Source organism: Protopterus annectens, chromosome 2.part1 (assembly GCF_019279795.1).
Source record: "Protopterus annectens isolate FY-2018-M chromosome 2.part1, PAN1.0, whole genome shotgun sequence".
NCBI lineage: Eukaryota > Metazoa > Chordata > Ceratodontiformes > Protopteridae > Protopterus > Protopterus annectens.
In genome coordinates this window covers 139,968,639-139,990,311 of record NC_056729.1, presented here as the reverse complement: position 1 = coordinate 139,990,311, position 21,673 = coordinate 139,968,639, and the positions used below count along the sequence as shown (strand labels likewise).

The 21,673-nt window shown below is 39.5% G+C and overlaps 1 protein-coding gene across 7 annotated transcripts in view; it reads right to left on the bottom strand.

Annotated features, from left to right (window-relative positions):
• The window catches only part of SLIT2 (slit guidance ligand 2), a 1,414,056-nt gene that overhangs the window by 128,026 nt on the left and 1,264,357 nt on the right, over positions 1–21,673 (bottom strand). For all 7 annotated transcript variants that reach the window (XM_044062070.1, XM_044062072.1, XM_044062071.1 and 4 more), the window contains 4 exons: positions 20,810–20,973; positions 1,575–1,699; positions 1,324–1,421; positions 577–716 (listed from right to left, as the gene is read on the bottom strand). In XM_044062070.1, coding sequence (XP_043918005.1) covers positions 577–716; positions 1,324–1,421; positions 1,575–1,699; positions 20,810–20,973 — 527 coding nt within the window. The remainder of the gene's footprint in view (positions 1–576; positions 717–1,323; positions 1,422–1,574; positions 1,700–20,809; positions 20,974–21,673) is intronic.

Genomic DNA, 21,673 nt, shown 5'->3' with positions numbered 1-21,673 from the left:
TGGTCAAAAACATGAAATACACTACTTACAATGTATGCTGTAGTTTTCTCCCTTTTGTATATGACTATGTTCATAAAAATCAGAGTTATATGATTGTTTAGTTGGTTCTCATATTTAAGTACTACAAATTGAATCTGCTAAAGGTGCTTCAATATCTGAGTATTATTTTTGATTGAGAAGTTTAGAATAAAAACACGATATCAGGATTGCCACATTCTATACTCATAATCACTATAAAATATCAGAAGATGACATGTAGTCACAAAAATATTATATTATTGTGCTTCTGGTAACTGCATTAGTGCCCACTTTCTGAATCAAGTGTTTTTTAGTAAGTACTAAGAAATACCATGTATTTGCATTCTGAATCAGTTTGTATGAATTCCCTTACTGAGTATCTTGTCAGTTTAGTTATTTTCATTAATTTTAATAACTTCACAGGACTACAGCACTGTATATATTTTTGTCAGCAACTGCATGTAAACTAAGCACTAATGAGCCCTACCATCATTGCATTATTATACCTGCTTGCAATGTGTGAAGATCTTTACACATTCAGTGCTGCAAAGCATTTACCTGTGTAATCACGTGGACAGAGGCATGTGTAGTTGTTTATCCCATCTACACAACTTGAATTATTCTCACAGTCGTTGTCTTCACAATCATCTATATTTACCTCACAGGCATCCCCTTCAAACCCATCTGCACAGGTACACCTATAAGCATAAAAGAAGTACAACAGTATTTTTTAATTATCCAGATTTCTTACATGTGACTACAGAATCATGTTGGATTAACCATAGCAATGATCATAAAATGGTTAAAGAACTCTTATTTCAAAAAGGAGATATAAGAGGTGGAGATTCATAATCAAACTACTAGGTTTAACAAATGGTGACATGTTAAGCTACACAATAAAAATAAGGGATAATTGGCATTCATATAAATTTAAATACAAACATATTGGTAATTGTCAAATGAAGTGCAGAAATGAGGACTAGCTAATTCTGAAGAAGTATTTAATAAGGATAATGACTGGATTACTATTCCAGTGTGAAAAAATTATAGCAATTTGTTAGGCTTCGCTACTACATAATTCATGATATATTTCAGAAATAATCATATTCTGTGATGAAATAATTGCTGGCTAAAAAGCTCACAGCATGGTGCACCAGTCTGAGAAAGAATGTTTAACCTACAGTTTTACTGAGGTCTTTGTTCTGAACATTTACACCCTCTAAACACTGTGTATTAAAATGGCTGGTAAAGTTAATCATGAAGTGAAAAAAAATAGTATTTTACATGTGTAAAACAGTTACCTACCAAAACCCGTCTTTCTCTCCTTCCTTTAAGTGACAAGTTCCACCATTCTTACAAGGGTTAGTGATACAAGCATGGATTGGTGTGTCACAATCCTGGCCCTGAAAATAAGTGACATGTGAGACGTGACTGTACTATACACTGGACAAAATCAGAACTTTGAAAACTTTATGTTTTTCTTTGATTCTGATGTAAAAATCAAGCAACTGTTTTAAAAGTCTATCTTATATAGCTATTCTAAAAGAATATCATACCGTGAAGCCATATGGACATACACATCTGTAGTAATCTACTGGGTCATTGCTGCATGTTCCGTCATTTTTACAGGGATTGGACAGACAAGCGTTACACTTAGCTAGAATGTTAGTATCTACTGGTCCTAGAAACAAAACAAAAAAATAAAAAATCAAATGCTAGGCAATGAAATCACGGTGCGTGCAGTCATTTAAAAGACAACATAACACAAAGAGGTACAATCATAATGCTGTAAATTACTATGGTTGACACTTTTTCAAATGCCCAAAGTGGGACATTTTTTCTAGAAACGTCTGATTTAGCAGGACAAACCATACCCATGGCCAGTGCAAAGGACAGGTCTTTACTTTTTTTCCAAAATAAAATCTTATTCTATTAGCATTTAAGTTGTTTATGTTGGTTCATATAACATTTGGATGATCCAGATATAAAATAATTGTTTTTAATTGCTATTAAAGAAAACATACAATATATTTTTATCCTAAAAGCTGAGGTTATTTGCCATTTTTTATCCCCCCCCCCCCGCAGGACACAAGTGCCCAAATAGGGACTGTCCTGTGCAAAGGACGGACAGATGGTAACCCTAGCTGTAATAAGAGGCAATGATATAGAGCAGTATTTTATGACTGTATATAGTTTTTCATATCAGAATTCATTTCTGTATGCAAAGCATAGAAAAGACTGCAGAAAGCAAGCATATAATTTAAGGGGAACATATATCTAATATGCATGTAAGGAATGATGGTCCAGATTGACTGAAGTTGTCGCATAAAACAGGGTTCTTGTTATCTGCAATGCCCTTACCTGAAACCAGAAGACCACAAGGGCCAGGTATCTCTACAAGCAGGCAAGAAGGATGATGAAGGGCAGGAAATCCAAACTTAAAATATGTTCAATTTTACATGCAATAAATTGTGTCCAGTACACATAAAACAATGATTTTTCTTCCACATTTTGAATGCTAAGAGTTCTAGCATTTTTTTTAAATATTACTTCACTGTGGTTTCTGAAATTTCATATGTACTTCCTTGATTAACTTTTCTGTTAAGTTATTTATTTTTATTTCTGACACATTAGATGCAAACACAACAAGTGTAGAAATAGATGGTACAGTCTTTTGTAACCATTCAAATATGCAGCTTGTGACTGGTGAGAAAATGCATATTTGACTGAACCTAGTATGGACAAAAAGACACAAAATGACAAGTGATGGAGGATGTAATCTTTTTAGATACTCAGGTATGCAGTTTGTGACTCTGTAGCTACCTTTCCTCACCTATTCGATGTAACTTATCCAAAACAGAATTACTAATATGGCATGTCAATCAGAAACTGAATTCAATTATCCACAGCCATGTCCTGAAAGAAATGTTTTCTAAAAGTGCTGTAATGACATTATTTGCCTCCTTATTGTTTGTAGTTACTGTCCATCTCTTCAACTTTATAAAACTTGTTCTGTCTCCTGTACAGTATCTCTTTCTTACCCACTCCTTTTCTCAATTATGTATTTATGAATTGGTCCCAGACTCTTCTTTTAACTACTCACCTCACCTTTTTTATTCATTTTTGTCAGTGTTTACACACTCATTGTATCATCTAAATATAATTTTCTGTTTAAGTTATTCGGTACTCGTACAACACCTCAGAACATGATGTGCAGCGATTGCATTGTACAACATAATGCATCTTCAAGCTTTCAAAAATCTATCCACTTTCACAATACTTTAAAGCTCTGTATTAGCCCCCCCAAATGCCCACACATATTACACTGAATCAGCATAACAATTCTCAGATCTCAAAGATCTTTTTCACCTTTGAACTCTTCAGTAAAACCCTACTGTATACCCTACTGTATACACAGGTCATCTTTAACTGCTTCCACTATATGTAACTTTTAATTGTTGGCACTGAATCTTACCAGCCACTTTTAAAACCATTTGTATTGTTTACTAATATTTTCTTGAAAATGCATCCACACCATATACCACTTCATCAAAAACTAAAGCAGAAATAATCAAGACTACTTTGTATATTAGCAAACAATAGGCATCACAATAATGCAGTTAACAGTGACCCTTGTGGTTCTCCAGTAGCAGACTTCCTTAAAGTTAAAAAATCCCCTCTATGCAGCCAGAACAGTGATTACTTTTTCCCAGCAGCTTCTAATGTACATATTTATATTAGGGATCAGTGCCAAAATTGCAGAGGTGAGTGCTGAATTTCTAATGAGGTACTAAGTAAAAAGATTTTCTGAAACTCAGGAGTAGCACATTGTCAAAATTACCATTGTCAGTTTCTGCTCTAAGTCTGCTACTGACTGTTGTTGTTGTATCTTTTGGCTTTTCCTGTCTAGGGGTCACCACAGCGGAACTCCGGTCCGCTAATGATTGGCAGCAGATTTTTACGTACCGAGTTGCCAGCCCCGATGTACAACCTTCAACGAAGGTACGCCCATTCACTCATGTCTCCACACAGAAGACGCTTTAGCTGAGAATTGAACAGGACAACGTCTTGCTGTGAGGCAACAACGCTACCGCAGCACCACCACCGCAATCCCCTAAGTCTGCTACTGACTAATATTCAAAAATTACTTTGGCAGAACCAGTTCTTCCTTCATTTTTCTTACAGAGTTTTCATCACTTTCTCTCCAACTGATATCAGTACTATAGTTGATCCCTTACCCATCTCTTAAAAATGGTATTAGCATTACTAAGTCCCCTTCCTAGGCAAATTTTACTTTTGTCTTAATTATGCAACAATGCATTAAAAAGAATCAGCTATAACTTTGTCCACTTTTACCAGTAATTCCTTTGGACATCTGAGAGTTATACCATGTGGGATCAGATCAGTCCAATTTCCTAAATCACTTACGTCTTCCATTACAAGCCCTACGTCAGTAAAGTCCGAGCACATTATAAACATATGCACCTCCTCACAGTAGATATTACAAACATACCCACTTTTTCTTATGTAAAACAGGTACAAAATCTTTTAAAATTGTGAGTTGCTCAGACATATCCATGTGTTTCCTACCACCATCTGATAAACCAGTTTCTTACTTAGTGATATCTATTCCTTTTAGTATCTAGTTCTCTTATTAATTTATCTGGAAAATTGACTATCATCAATGAAAATGATCTGAGAGGTACTTATCCACCATAATCTGCCATTGCAATTTTCATAGCCTTTAGGGAATCCTCCCTACCCAGTACTCATTGTTCTTATCAGCTCTTAATATTTTTCACTGAAAATGCATCCCTTGTGAACAAGAAAGGTTATCTTCTTCTTCGAACCTGGTAATATTTTTGGTCACAGCATTGCCAATTGCTAGTTTCAAATGGCTTATATTTCTCTGACGATTCCTTTTTTTTTTTTTTTTTTTACTTTCAGCTTTCTAAATTTTGCACCACTTCTTTCCTAATATGTTTAATGCTAACACAGCTCCTTGGTATTGCAGTATTTTTGCTCAAGTCCAGATATTATCTACACTGTGTGACGTGGTCCACTGTGCGGCAAGGTAATTGTCCTGTAGCAGGTTCACCATCATTATGTCAATTAAAACTTCTTTTGCTCATACCAAATATGAGGCAATAAGGAACTCCCTTGATATTGACCAGTCTATACAGAACAAATCTCTATAAATTGTCCAGCATACACTTTCTCTCCATCTCCACTACAGTATTGCATTCCATTTAAAGACATATTAAAATCTTCAAAAGCAATGTACTCATTTCTGCTAAACCTTTGCTCTAGCCACCACAGTAAAATGTTACTGTCAAGCCCTGCTACTTCATGCGTCAACTATACCACGACAATGCTAGAGTCATGTAACAGTTCTTTCTTTGCCTTAATCTAACCACCTAAGCCTCAGCTTCTTTCCATGTACAAAATCCTGCATCTTCATTAATTATACATGTAATCTCTTCCTTCCCATATAAACCTAGACACATATTAGCAGTTTTCCATTTTGTTGTAACCTTACACCCTGGGAAAAAAATTCTCCTCTTTCCAATGAACACAGACCAAATTTCAATAATAACTGCTGTATTGTCCTTCTTCCTCCTGCAAAAGTACATACAAAGCCCTTACCTTATTATTAAAGAATCTCCTAAAAGTAGTCATCTTAAAATTTATGATCCTTACTCACAGTTCCACTCTATGAGCCACACCTCAAATACCACTGATTACACACAAAGATTTTTTATCCTGGCCACTTCTTTGTCTGTCTTTACTATTAATACAACTACCCCAAGTTTCCTTCTCATTTTAAGTCTGCTTTCTCCCTACGGGATGCTTCTGATCTTCTTTTCACAATAACAAGTGACACAACCTGTCTAAGCAATATGTCTTGGTCCCTCTTAAGATATGTAACATAAACTAACAAAGGTGGATGAGAGTACACTAAACCTCAGTGAGTGGCACCACCATTTGGAAGAAAGACATCAGCTATTAGAGAGTGAGTGCTGCTTCCTGATGTTCCTTTAACCGATTATGAGTAGTATTGCTGACACTAATGAGAACCTTACCATGACAGTAGTTTCCAACTAGAAACTCTGCGTGCAGTAGACAAGGCTGCATCTCACCGATCTCATCTGCATAAGGTACAACTCAATGATTGCTGTTTCTTATGTTTTACTCCAGCCATCCCTGTAAAATGTTATTCTTATGCTGCTGTTTTCTGTTACAGTGCTGGTAGTAATTCTCATTTTTATTTTGACTCTCCACTTTTCTCTTCAGTTTGGAAACCATCAAGGTAATAGCTATATATAAGGTTGTGTGAGTGGCACAGCCCCCCATAGGTTCATAGGTTGGTACATGCCTAGCCACAAAAATTCCCTGAATATTTCTTCCCACAACATTTACTTCCCTGGACCCCTGTCTAGCAGGGTGACTGATGTAATCCCTGGGGTGAATTTCCTATCTCCCATCCAATCGTCAAGGTTCTTTTTAAAGAGGGCCAAGGAAGTGCTCTGCTTGACATGTATGGGCAGTCTATTCTAGAGTATGGGGAGTCTCTGGGTCAGGAACCTATCTCTCCAGCATGTTTTGTTCATTGTGATGACAAGGTTTAGATCCCTGGAGCATGTGGCTTTGAGGGATTGGGATTTCTTTAAGTGGAGCATGTCCAAGAGCTCAGGGTTTGACATGGCCTTGTATGTTAAGCAGAGATTGCCTCTGAGTAGACGATATGCCACAGAGTACAGCTGGAGTTTTTTAGATGGTTAGGATAGGGCATCTGCTTTAGGTCTGTGATTCTTTTAGTGAGGTATTTCTGCGGCCTTTCCAGCTGTTGCAGATGTCTTGTGAGGTACGTACCAAATGGGGCATTGCATTCTATAATGGGTCTAATGAGGGATGAGTACAGAGGGACAATGACCTCCTCTTTTCTGGATGAAAAGCCCTTAGTGATGAGGTGTGCCACATAGAAGGATTTCCTGACTGTTGTGGCGATGTGGTTATCGAAGGTGAGATCACTGTCCACCTGTGTCCCTAAGTCTCTCATCATACTTTCGGTGTTTAGTGTACTGCCACCTAAGTGGTAATTCATGGGTACATGGTTTTTCCCAAAGGGGATAACTATATATTTCTCGGCATTAAGCTTGAGCCCATGGCTCTGGCACCAAGCATCTGTTTATGTAAGGCCCTTTTGTAGAATATCCACATCATTTGGGGATTCAATAATGGCTCCCAGTTTGCAGTCATCTGCAAACTTTGTTAGCCAGAATCCCTTAGTGTTGGCCTGTACTTCACAGAAGTAGATGCCAAACAAGAGCGGTCTCAGACTGAACCCTGAGGTACTCCACTTGTCTCTTGTCTGGAGCTGGATTTGGAGTCGGCTACTTTTACAATCTGGGTTCTGTCAGTAAGCTAGCTGGCAACCCATTGAGTGATGTAGAATTCTTCTGCAAAAAATCCATCTAAATCAGTAGGGTGTCTCCAGTTGTAGCTTCTGTCTGGAGTTAATTAAACAATTGATAATGAAACCCTTAGAAAAGTGTCTGAAACAAGAACGCAAAGTTTAGTCATTGATTTCCTGATGATAACATTAATTGTTGCTCTGCTTTGTGTGCATATTGATAGTGTCAGATCAATGCATTCGGTACTTAACTGCTACTATATATACTGCTGCTTTTATGACATCCGAGTCATTAGAGGATCAAGCTGTGCAATCAGTTCCATGCTGGCCGTTCGGCATGCACATCCCACATGGCAGCTCATCCTTGGATGACTCACTTACCATCTCGTGGGTGCTGCAGATCCTAATGACCAAATGTGTCAAATAGATGAGACAAAAATAATATCTCTAAGCTGCCTTGTTTGCATTCCCAAGACCCTGTGATACAAATGTTGTAATTGCTCTTGGTTAGCAAACTCAAATACACAAAATACAGATGAATAAATAAGGTTAACAGCCTCCACTTAGTACTATTAATGTCTCTGGCAAATGTGATAAATCAGTGTAAAGCTAATTGTATAGCCTTGAAAATAAATACATAACCAAACAGATAAATAAATATGCATACACATGTATGTGTGCATTTATGTACCACAAACAAACAGACCTGTAGTTCTGTTCTACATGCTTCTGTACCATTCATTCAGAAGAGATTCTGTTATGGTGGCAGATGAACTTAAATTCATCTTGACACGTGTTGCTGCAGACATAGGATCCAATAAGCATCAAGCATTTGCAATTAACAATGTTGAGAAAGCAAGCTGGTTGCTGCCTTTTTGTCTAACTACAAGTTATCAGTAAACCAAAGAGCATATTCTTCCAGGCCCATATATACTGTTGCCCCCCCCAAAGGACCAAACACCATATCAGTAGACTGCCAGGCACCCAGTATTACTGCTGTACAGGTTAAAACAGCACTATCCAAGGCCAAGACTACAGCTTCTATGGGACCTGACAATAACCCTGGCTGTGTTCTACATGAACTACAGAGTGAACTGGCACCTCACCTGTGTGCCCTGTTCAATCATAGCCTCACCTCAGGCTTTGTCCCTACCAAATGGCACACTGCTACAGTTATCCCGCTCCACAAAGGAGGAGCGATTACAGACCCTGGGAACTATCGCCCCATTAGCCTGATGAGTCTGATATGCAAAGCTATGGAACACATCATCATAGACCTAATAAACAAGGATGTAGGGAATCTGAAAACTCTGGATCCCACACCATTTGGTTTTGTGAAGGTAGATCATGCCTGCTCAACTTGGTCAACTTCTTTGAGTCAGTCACCAGAGCTGTGGATGAAAGCAAGGTGCTTCATACCTTGTTCTGGCCAAGGCCTTTGACACCATTCCCCACTCAGGAATCATAGAAAAACTTACTAAGCTAGGCATCGACCTCTGTATCACTAGGTGGATTGCAAACTGGCTCAAAGATAGAACCCACAGTGTGAAAGTAGCTGACTCCAAGTCATACTGCCGACTAGTCACAGTGGAGTCCCACAGAGTTTGGTCCTAGGTCCTCTCCTCTTTGGTATCTACTTCTCTGAAGTCCAGGCCAACACAAAGGGACTCTGGCTGACAAAGTTCACAGATGATTGTAAGTTGTGAGCTATTATTAACTCCCCAAGTGATGCTGACATCCTACATAATGGCCTCACTGAGACCGACTGGTGTCAGAACCATGGCATTGAGCTCAGTGCCAAAAATTGTGTCATCATCCCCTTTGGGAAAAACCCAGTTCCCATGAATTGCCGCATCGATGGTAGTCCACTGAACACAGAAGGCTTTATAAGAGATCTGGGAACACAGGTTGACAGCAACCTCTCTTTTGATCACCACATTGCCACTGTGGTCCGAAAGTCCTTCTATGTGGCACTTCTCATTACTAAGGGTTTTGCATCCAGGAAGAAAGAGGTCATTGTCTCCCTCAGCTCTTCCCTTATTAGGCCAATCATCAAGTACAATGCCCCATTTGGCATTTACCTCACTAGACACCTGCAACAACTGGAGAGGCCACAAAAAGTACCTCACAAAGAGGATCCTAGGCCTTAAACACTTGTCTTATATGGACAGACTCAAAAAATTCCAACTATTCTGTCTCATATCGCCTACTTAGAGGCGATCTCTGCTTGACTTACAAAGCCATGTCTGACCCAGCTCTGTAAGAAATGCTACATCTAAAGAAATCCCAATCCCTCTGCACCACATGCTCCAGAGACCTCAACCTCATTACCGCAGTCAACAGAACATACTGGAGGGACAGGTTCATAACCCAGAGACTGCCCATGCTATGGGATAGACTTCCCATACATGTCAAACAGAGTACCTCACTGGCCCTCTTCAAGAGAAATCTTGATGAGTGGATGGGAAATAGAAAATGCACTGCAAGGATAACTCCAGTGGCTCTTCTCGACAGAGGCACTGGGAACTACGGTCAGGTGGCACGATGCCAGGGTAATCCTATGGCTAGGCTTGTAAAGGCCCCAGGGCCATTAGCCTATTACACACTTATGAACCTATGTATTTTATAATACAGGGTATCTGAAATAAGCCCCTATATTACCATTCAGTCACATTTTAAACACTGTGGCTAAACATGCTGTAACCTCTAAAGGTAGGTATAAATGGCACATGTACATTCATTGGCAGTTCTGACAAAGAAAATCAAAAATGGCTTTATCACAAACTAAAAATTGCCCTGTTTCTATATTAATAGCAGTATAAAGTGCTCCCTGAATAGGTGTGAAAGAAAACTACAAACACATCCTTAGCAGCTGTGTTTACCGGCCTGACGAAATCTGTCCATCATAATGAAGATGGCCATCTACAGAATTAGGATTTGAGAGCCTGTCATCATTCTGTCAGGTTGTCAATGGACCTGGAAGCTTCAGATCTGAAAACTGATGACAAGCAAAATATGTTGCATTACCCATTACAGCACCTCATGAAGATTCTGTATCATATGGCAATTTCTTGTGATATTAAGCAGATACACAATATGCATCCTTTATTAATAAAAGGATCAATCACTAAGAAGCACGCAAATAAATAAAGGAAAGGGACAAAACTAGTCAGTCTTTTAAGCTATAACAAACAAAGAAATATATCACAGACATAATAATGCAAAAACTCTTAGAAAAGGGCACATAATTCACAATTAAGGGGGTTCTTAGAATTTAATAAAGTAGTACTTAATGGATAAAGTACTACTTAATGGTATGCCCTCTTTGATCTACACATATTATATCAAGTTTGTTTACTGTGATCAAACTCAAAAAAATCAAGATTTCATGAAGTAAATGAAGAAAATAGAACAGGCTATATTAAATGTTTGTACAAAGGTACTTGAGAAAGGCATTAGGAGGAAATAATTTTATTCTGAATCTTAAGTATCCTGTCTCTTGTAGTGATTCTGGATTACATCTGTTGTTGTTAAGGAGCTAAGATGGGAGTCACCAGGCACAGTTCTGAACAGTAGGGAGAAAGGGCAGAGATGAAGATCCTATATGTGGTAGGATGCCAATGCACACATAAAATCAGTAAGCAGTAGTCTACAGCCTTTTCCTGAGACATATGGACACTTAATTCCATGGCTGTTTACTATAGTAAAGGGTGTATATCTAAACATCGAATGCTGAAAAGTTTGAATACCAAAACCTTGAACTTTAAAGATCGAAGACTGAAAATATCAAAGCCGCGGAGCATTGAATTCTTTCCCAGGGAAAGAATTTGGTGGGCCATTTCCACGTCTTCGCTATTTCCTGCACTGTGGTGCAATCTCGGAGTTGGTATATTTAACTAGGGGGGTGTGGGGGAAACAACCTCCCACGTTGGGGTGTGTGGGGGTGAAGCCCCCCACATTAGAAATAGTTTGTAGTGCTCATATGTTTCTTGTTTTGTACTGGAACAGCATTTTTTTTTCCCAGGGAAAAAAATCGCTAATCTCAGTCTTCGAGGTTTTCAGTTTTCGTGGTTTTGGGTTTGATGTTGTAACATTCGAAATTTTGACACTTCGTTGTTATGATATAGACCCATAGTAAATACACATTTCTCTGTTTCTAAGCCTGACATAGTAGGACTTAATTTACTATAGATGTAGTCTGCTTCATGTATTGTCTGTCTCCCCTTTCTAAAACTGCTCCAGTCTAGACCAGTTGATGGGCAACAATCTAACATGCCTTAGTGGATTACTTGGTCCTGAATTCAATGAGCCTTGCTATCTCAAAGTGCATATTTTGTATACTTTCTACATGTACATGAGATTCCTGTTGTATTTGCTACAGTAATTATACTGTTTCAGCTGGCTGTATCATTGGTTTTACTACATATTAACTGAACAATCTAATATTGTCTCATAGGTTTTTCTTCACGTATGGGTTACAGATCTAACCTCACATTTGACTCTGCCACATTTCTTCAAACTAGAATCCAAGTACTGAACTCCTCCCACTGCCCTCAATGCCCAGCACTTCAACCAACCTCCGCAGATCTCATTTGCCACCAGCGGAATCAGATGTGTCGCAATTATTCTGGAGCAGTCAGTGTTTTTTTTTGGGTTTCCACTATCCAGATAAGTTCATTTTCCATTATATTCTTATCTTTACTTCCTCCCCTCCCTTTTCTAAGTGTGCATGGTATTTTCTGTCTCTTGCCTCCTTCAGCAGTTGTTTTAAATATGTTTCTCATGCTTGGGGTAGCCATTGACTGTTAGACTCCCCTTCTCATTTCCCTTCTCTTAGTATAACAAAAAAAAAAGAAAGAAAGAAATCTCTTTGCTATCAGATGTGTACTGTTTTGTCGAGGTTCTCTGTTTCCTTCCTGTGAGTGTGTTAGTACTTTGTTATGGCTGACAAACCTTCTGGGTTCAAACAGTGCTTGGAAGGTAGCCGTAAGTTCCAGCATTCCAATGCACATTCTTTATGTGTATACTACCTGGGTGCAGAACATCTGCAGTCAGCCTGCTCTGTTTGTGAGAGTTTTAACTCAAGAGCTATAGCCGACCACAGAAACAAATTAATTCTGAAGGGTCTTTTGCCTGCTTTCTTTCCAGGGGTTCATACCCCCTCCAAGAGTCATTTAGGGTCCTCCGACTGCAAGCAGCACCCTCATAAATCTTTGAGGGCATCTTCACAGCTGCCTGTTAAGGTCAGGAGGCTCTCAGATCTGACCACTATAGATCACAGACCCACTTCAGCTCTGGCAGATCTGAAGTTCTCCTCAGATCTGTCATGGTCAGTCTTGATCTCAAGCTCACCTGAAACTGCCACCCCCTCCACATAGGATCCTAAGCCTACAGATCTTGCAGAGAGGGTCCCTACACTGGTGCTGGGGTTTGAGTCAGCTCATCTCATTGGACTATAGCAGACTCCCTCTAGGCAATCCAGACTCACCTCCGTAGCTTCCTCCAGGTCCTCTAGGAGTCTTTCAGAGGCTGACGTGGACAGGATGATTAGGAAGATTGTCAAAACTCAGATCCAGCTCGGGGTCTTCTTGGCAACGTCCCCTGTGGGTTTTGAAAATCTCACCCTCCAAGTCCAATCTCCTTCTCTGATCTGTCCCTTGGCTTTGGGGTCTCAGAGTCATAACCAACCGAGGGATTTGGGGTTAAGTGCATGGAGTCTAACTTCCTCCATTTCGACCATTGCCCTGACCTCCTCGGCTCCATTGTCTTCAAGTCATAGCAGGTTTCAGATCTGGAATGTCCAGATCAGATCCGGGGGAGGGATTCAGCTCCTACTTTGTTGAAGCTGTCTCTTCCTCTTGATGCTTTGGGACTAGACAGTTTGGGAACCCATTCTACCAGGGATTCAGGGCTTGGGGATGCCGGCCCTCTCTTCTTCTGTAGTCTTGGCTCTGATGGAGTTGAGGAGGGATTCTCTGGGTCCTTTGGTGTTCCTAATGGTAGAAAGGGCTTTCTCTACCCATAGGGATCAGGGCCTTTGAGCCACAACCATTCCTGATGACTCCCTTTGGATCAGACTTGAGCCTGTTATTCCTGTCCCAAGGCAGACTTCCAGATTGTCCTCCAAATACTTTCACAGAGGGAGCTCCCTCCTCTTCCAAGACCTCCACCGAGCATCCCGCAGAGGAGATACCTTGTAAGAGGACATGCAAAAGGAGGCACATTGACTCCCCCTCAGAGTCCGTCACCAAGGATACAGACTTTGATGAAGGGGAAGGATCTCCCAGACCACCACTGGAGGACATTTCCTTTGGAGACAATTTAGATATCCTGCAGCAGAGAGGTGGTTGGTCAGTCCAACCTCCCTCCACTGAAGAGTCCATATTTTTGGAGGACTTTGGGATGGGCCCATCTGCATCCTGGGTGGTTCCCCTGGTGGACAAGCTAGTGGATTTGGTGTCCAGCTGGGCTTGGATGGAGCTATACTTGATCGAACCAATCCCCAAGCATCCAGACAAATTTTTATCTCCCCCCAAAGATAGACCTTATTGCAGCAAGGGCATTCCAGTGGATGCCATGGTTGTGGCAGCAGCTACCAAAAAGGAGCTAGCAGAACAGAGCTCCACTGTCCATCTGCCAAACTGGGAGTCCAGAGTGATGTACAGGTTTGGTAAGCTCATTTACGCCTTGTCCTCTTTCTTGTTGAGGGTGTTGAACTACCTGGCACATTTTACTTGCTTGCAGAGAGAACTGGTGAAAGAGATATCAGACTCTCTGGCAGAAACCATGTCACTGGAGGACTTCAAGAAGGTCTCTTCCTGACTGGCTACTCTTTTTCCTTGTCCAACTCTTCCATGAGGCTGATTTCTCATTCTATGGAAGGCACCTCTTGGGCAGCCGGCTTAGGCATTGCTATTCAGAGACATACCTGAATGAGGCCTTGTGATTTTGAGGAGCCCTTTAAGGAGTCCTTTGCTAACACCCTCTTTGATGGATCCTCACTCTTCAGTCCATCAGTCAAAGAGACCCTAACCCACATTGAGCAAAAAGGGAAGACCTTGTCTGCCATCGGGGTCAAGTTCTCCACTCCACAGCAGAGCTTTTCCAGAAATCAATGCAGTGGAAATGAAAATCTGGTTCCATTAATTTTAGGGGTCTTCCCAAGATCAATGCGGGGATTCTTCCTCTAGGGGCAGAGGAGGAAGTTTCAATGGGAGATAATGCTGCAGAGACAGAGGGGTCTTCAGAATCAGGCATTCAGGGAATCCTTCTCTAATAGGCCCTTCCAGTGCTCCTGAAGTGCTGCCTGACTGCTCATCTCTGGAGGCTGTCAGGGTCGATTCTCTCTGCACCCTACTACCTGGACCAATATAACACAAAACAAGTGGATACTAAAGATTATATCCAAATGCTATACTATTCCCTTTCTCCTTTCTCCTCCGGAGAGGTCAAAGAGGCTCCCTGACATTCCACCCAGTCAGAGGGTGTTCACAATAGCAGAAATTCTAAATCTACTGCAAAAAAGAGTCATCCAATAGGTCTCGAGTGGACAAAGCGGATTCAAAACTTACTCTCTCTTCTTTTTAGTGCCAAAGAAAACTGGGACGTGCGATCCATTCTGGATCTAATCAAGTTAAATTTGCTCAGAAAGAAGGCAAAGTTCCAAATGGTGATGGTTCAGTCCATTCAACATCTGCAGTGGATGGATGACTGGATGTGCTGTGTGGACTTAAAGATGTGTACCATCACATTAAAATAGACAGACACTTCAGGAGTCATCTGCACTTCCAGCTGGGAGCCATTCATTTTCAATTCAGGGCTCTGCCCTTTGGACTCACCACAGCCCCCAGAGTGTTTACCAAATGCATGGCACTACTTGCAACTCACCTCAAACTGCAGAGATTCTGGGTGTTTCCTTACCTGGATGTCTGTCTGTTTACTGCCCCAACAAGGCATCAACTACTACAGCCAGGGATTACTTCTTCAGTCTTGCCAGTCATTTAGGGATTACTGTAAATCTGGCAAAGTTGAACATTTCCCCTGTACAGACTTTAGAGTTCATTGGAGCTACCTTGGATACAGTGAGTCAGATTGCTGCTCTTCCCCCACATCATGTTCTAACATTGAGAGATCATGTCGGAACTGTGTTGAATGTAGCTTCTCCACCTAGGCAAATACTCCATGCTCTAAGATCTATGGCAGCTACCATCTCATTAGTTCCTCTTGCAAGGTATTTTATGTGATTCCTTCAATGGACTCTGGCTGCTCAGTTGTCTATACTCTACTAGCCTCTATCTGTTCCTATCAAGCTGACTCCAGTTTGCCAAAGGCATCTTCAGTGGTGGCTGCTGTTGGACAACTGACGTTAGGCAGGCCTTTCCTTCTTCCACCCCCCTCCACCACTGTGACCATGGATGCCTCCAGTTGGGGTGGGGGTGGAGGGATTTCAAGAGAAAGATGGTCCAAGGCACGTGGTCACACCCAGAGACCAAATTGCATATCAGTGTTCTGGAGATGAGAGCTGTTCTTCTCATGCTGCAAGCCTTTCAGGACCTTCTCCCTCTAGGAATGATTGTGATTCATACAGATAACATGTCAGTGGTGTGGTACATCAAAAAACAAGGAGGAACTCACTCTTACCCGCTGTGCAGACAGGACATGATGGCTTGGGAATGGGCGATGGCTTTGGACCATTTTTTGCTTGCAATACACATAGCAGGGAAATCCAACATCCTGGCAGACAAGCTCAACAGGTCCATTCTGACTCCTTACAAGTCAATCAGTGGCAGACTTCATCTTCAGCCATTGGGGCTAACCTTGCTGCGACCTATTTGCATCCCCCCAGAACAACAAGTGCAGCAACTTCTTCACCCTGATTCCCCCCTCCGAGGGAGTCCCCGAAGAACACTGACTCAGGATTGGCCCCATGGTCACCTGTGTGCTTATCTCATACTATCTTTGATCCCAAAGTTTCTCCATCAAGCAAAGCATCTGAAGTCCTTGGGAATCCTCATTGCTCCCTTTTGGCTTCTTCAGATTTGGTTCCCCTTCCTCTGGTCTCTCCTGAAGTATCCTCCATGGATTCTGGTACCCGAATGGGACATCCTTCATCACCTGTTAGAGGGTTATCATTCCAGTCTGATGTCCCTCAAATTGACTGCCTGGTTTCTCCACTTCCAGTGATCATTTGAAGGTCCAGATATTATTTTAGCCTCTCAAGAAACAGCTACTAAGAAAGTTTATGGTAGCAAATGGAAGAGGTTTATTTTCTCAGCTTCTAAAGAGAACATTGACCCTTTTTCGGCACCTATTTCAGATGTTCTGTGTTTCCTTGTATCTCTTTACAAAGAAGGAGCCAGCCTGTTTACCATCAAATTTCAGTTAGTGGCTATCTCTAATTTTCATTCTGGCAACATTCTCAATTGTCCTTCAGCTTCTAAACTATGCAAGGCCTTCTTGAAAGGGTTCTTTCTCCTCAGGCCTCCAGTAAAGGATCCCTCTCCACCACAGGATCTCACTGTGGTTTTGCAGAGCTTAACTCAAAAACCCTTTGAATCAGCAGGTTATGGTGACCTAAAGTTCCTTTCATGCAAGACAGTTCTGATTGCCATCAGCTCAGCAAAGAGAAAAATCAGAAATCATGCCTTTCCCTAGCTTAGATCTTTATTCCAAATCAGTTATAATTAATGTAATATTATATTGGATCACACCTACTTATATATCTGGCTGGAAAACAATACATGAGTTTCATATAATTGATGTCAGAACTATAGGAAAATCAATTTAAGGAACAATATGGAATAAGTATAGTTCATTGGCTTTTACGTAAATTTTGTTTATTTAATAAGTCTGATCATTTTTATTGTGGCATTAATCAAATATTTAATAACTTTAAAAATATAATTCATTGATTGTAATTACAACATTAAACAATTTCTATTTCTTATATTCCCTATAGCATACTCCCCTGATTGCTTGGATTCTTTCAGTATTAATGAGATGCAAAAATTAAAGGAAAATAACATGGTATTCTGACATCAGTTTATTGAAAATAAGAGTATCAAACTACTAAACTCTCTTTTATGTAGTTTTGATAATAGTCAAGACAACTGGCTGTTTATACACTCATTATGGCAGTTTATAGAAAGCAAAATGAGATTATCAATCAACCTAGAGACTGAATCTATACCTAGTTTGATTCAGCTTTTTATTAGGTGTCTTGAAAAGACAGAATCAAAAATGAAGTATCTCACCTATCTATAAAATACTAAGAGAAGACACTCTAAAGTTTGACTCAGATTTTTGGAATTACTATGTAAAGATTAATGGAGAACAAATATCTGATGAATCCAAAAAATTGTTATTAAATTCTACGTATGGTACCTCTTCTTCATTATATTGGAGATTGTACACATGGAAATTTATGAACAGGAGTTTCTATACTCCACATAAAATAAATATTATACTCAAAAACAGTGAAAGTAAATGTTGGAAATGTGATGAATTACTAGAGGCCAACTGGGTTCACATGTTCACTGAATGTAGAAATGTTGTTCAATACTGGAAAGACTTCAGATATTTTGTAAATGCTTTATGGTCTGATAACTGTCATATTTCTAACTCACTAATCCTATTCAGTGTTCCTATACCTAATGTAATACCTAAATCTCAGATTCAGTTACTCTGGTCAATTCTTGCAATTCCCAGAAAAGTTATTACTTTGAACTGGAAAAGTAAACAAGATTTGATGTTATTAATTTAGCAAAAGTTGTTTGTAAAAAAAGAACTGCAAACCATTTGTTATAGAACACATAACATTACTCATGAAAAATAGCATGGCAAAAATTGGAAAACCTTTTGAAGAAATACTGATAACTTCTCATGGATAAAATGATTGTTTAGCATGGATGAATGTGAATATTGTAAAGAGTTTTATTGTTTTATTGTATTTATTATATGTACATTTGCGTAAGTTTATAATTAAAACAAAATACAAATGTTTTTGAAAAAAAAAAGAAATTCAGGCCTTACCTTCTAAGCCACCTTACTTTAATTTTCACAAGGATAGAGTGTCCCTTCGTACAAACCCTTCCTTTATGCCCAAGGTAGCTGCAGAAGCCAATATTAACCAGACTATTCAACTACCAGTTTTCTTCCCAAATTTCTCTAATTAGGGAGAACAATTGTTGCATTTGCTAGACGTTCACAGACAATTACATTTTTGCCTGCACAGGATTAAGTCCTTTTGAAAGTCAGAACATTATCTGTGTCCTTCTCTCCTAGCTGTCTAGGTCAGGCGGTTTCAAAGGTTACTCTTGGCAAGTGGATTACAGACTGTATCATCTTCATTTATAATAAAAATGGATTACAGTTATCTTGCCTTCCTAAGGCCCACTCCACTAGGCCTATGTCCACCTCATCCACCTTTTCTTCCAGGGCCTCTTTATATGATATCTGTACAGCAGCCACATGGTCACAAGGCTCACACATTTGTATACATTATAAACTGGATCTTGTTTGCTGCAGCACGGCTTCATTTGGTTCAACAGTGCTCAGGCATATCCTTCCTTGAGACCACCCAGGAGTTGCATAGCTGGGGACTCTACCCATACATGAGGAGGAATGAAAGAGACAACATCAGATTTATTGGTTATGTACTTACCATAACTTGGCATCTGTGTTGTCTTCTTTCATTCCTCCTCAGCTTCCTATGCTGCCATCCCCCTTCCTGGTGCTTTAGAAGACCTGGAGGGAACTATCTTTTTATAACTGCTGTTCCTGTTTTTTTGAACCTCTAGTTATGGAGATATATTTAAAATTCCTTCTCTTTTCTTTGCTCTCTATTATTTATGGGCAGAAAAATTGATATGAGGAGGTTGGTTGGAGTGTGGGGCATTGTGGGTAGTGGGAGGAGCTTGAGACTTGGATCCTAGTCTGAAGAAATGCAGCCGAGTCAGATCTGTAACCCATGAGGAATGAAAGAAGACAACACGGATACCAAGTTATGGTAAGTATATAACTAATAATGTTATCATATTTGGTTTTACTGATGGATTAACTGTTTACATATTTAATATGATACTCACTATCTTATTTGTGTTTTAGACATTTAACTTACATTGATGTATTCTTCATAGGTTCATAGGTGTGTACTAGGCTAATGGCCCTGGAGCCTTTACACGCCTAGCCCATAGAAGTGCCCTGGTGTCGTACCTATATTTATTTTACCTATGTTTACACATTAATAAACTTGAAACTGAATCTGAACTCATGCTGTTTTGATTTTATTAGTCCAGCTGTCCCAAGAATATAACTGTAACATTCTGTGAATGTTTAGCCTCATGTATGTTACTTCGCACACTTTACGTATATGAAATTAATATAATAAAGGGAGTTGTGGTAGGGCACAACACAAACAAACAAAAAAAACAAGATTTAGACTTTGAGAAGCAAAAGCAGATTTTTAGGGCAGGGAGTGGTAAAATATGCCATTAGAGTAATGTTATTTTAAAACAAATTAAGTATTAACATGGAGTTTAATACCATATTTATATATCAGTGACCCCTAGGAATTGAGACTAGTCTATACAGCAGAATATATATCAACATCAGTCTGAGATAACTTGTTAAGAAAACAGAAATAATCTTTGTGAATGGATAACAGTGTTCATAGGTTCATAGGTTGGTACTAGGCTATCGGCCCTAGGGCCTCTACAAGCCTAGCCATAACAATTCCCTGGATATTTCTTCCTACAATATTTACTTCTCTGGACCCTGTCTAGCAGGGCGACTGACATGCTCCCCGGTTTATTTATGTTTGCTTTATCTACTTCTGTTTCAAAACCTAACAAACATAAAATTCTTGCTTTTTACTCCAACCCATATAGTATGACTAAACGCTGATATTATTATTATTTAATCAGAATTCTATATGTGCAGAGCCTTATGTATAAAAGAAAATATGGAATTTTGTTCTTGTAGTCTAAGAATAAAGCAGAATATACATTTTCTTTGTTATTTTAGAAATAAATAAAATGGGAAATGGCATGTGCTTTCAGATAATTGTAGTGATGTTTTATTTACAACTACCCAAAATTGACTTTGAAAGCAACAGAAATTTATCTAGATATTATGAGATGAATTTGTCTTACATCATCCCCACTTCTTTCTGCAGTCTAAATACTACTCTCTACTTTGTTTTATAAAAAATTCCATTCAAATCATTTTTTTTTTTTGTTGAAAGACAAAGCAGAACATTTATGACACAAAGATAATGAAGCCACCATATACCTAAAATGAAAATTAAAAAGAGATACAAAGCACATAAACTAGTATAAGCCAGTCAGACATCTATTTATACTATTCACTGATTCTTACCTTGGCAAGTGAATTTCTTAGATGGTGTGGTGAGTAGCAGCTTATCGGCCATATCTCCAGGCCCAGCACAACGAGCTATTCCTGGTTCTTTATATTCAGACTTCACCCAGTCAGATAGCCACTGCATATTACAGTCACAATACAGAGGATTTGCTCCAATAGCTCTGAAAAGGGAAGTAAATCAGGTGTATATTTTCTGTTGAACATTCTTTAATGCTTCATTAGCAGTGTTAAGCTAAATATTTTTATATATGTTCACACTACATACATTTAATACATTTGTGAAGTTTTTTTTCCCCAACAAGCCAACACTTAATGCATGCTGCATACGTAGTTTAACATCAGTGTTCACGATTTAATACATGTTCATTAAAATGCAATGTATTTATTATGAATAATTGTATATGATCTAATCAACTTGCTATTAACCCAGCCTAAAATGCCTAAAACCATGTAAAGTCTCAACTCAAAATAATGATACTAACATGAGAGTAAAATGCAAAAACATTTTAAGCAGGGGGGACAGACTATACTTAGATATGTGTGTGTGTGTGTGTGTGTGTGTGTGTGTGTGTGTGTGTGTGTGTGTGTGTGTGTGTGTATGGGTGAGTGTGTGTGTATCTGGTAAAACCTCACTAGGTCAACACACTACAATGTCAACAGCAAGAAAGTTGACCACAAAAGGTTAACATATGCAAGAGGTCGACAGTTGTACGAGATCGACAATCCCCAGTTGAGGGAAAATTCCCTTTCCCTGGTGACTGTACAATCTTGGAGTTATTGTATATAATTAGAAGGGTGAGTGGGGGGGGGTTCAGCTCCCCACATGGAGGGTGCAGAGGGCTTTGATCCCCTGTGAAAAAC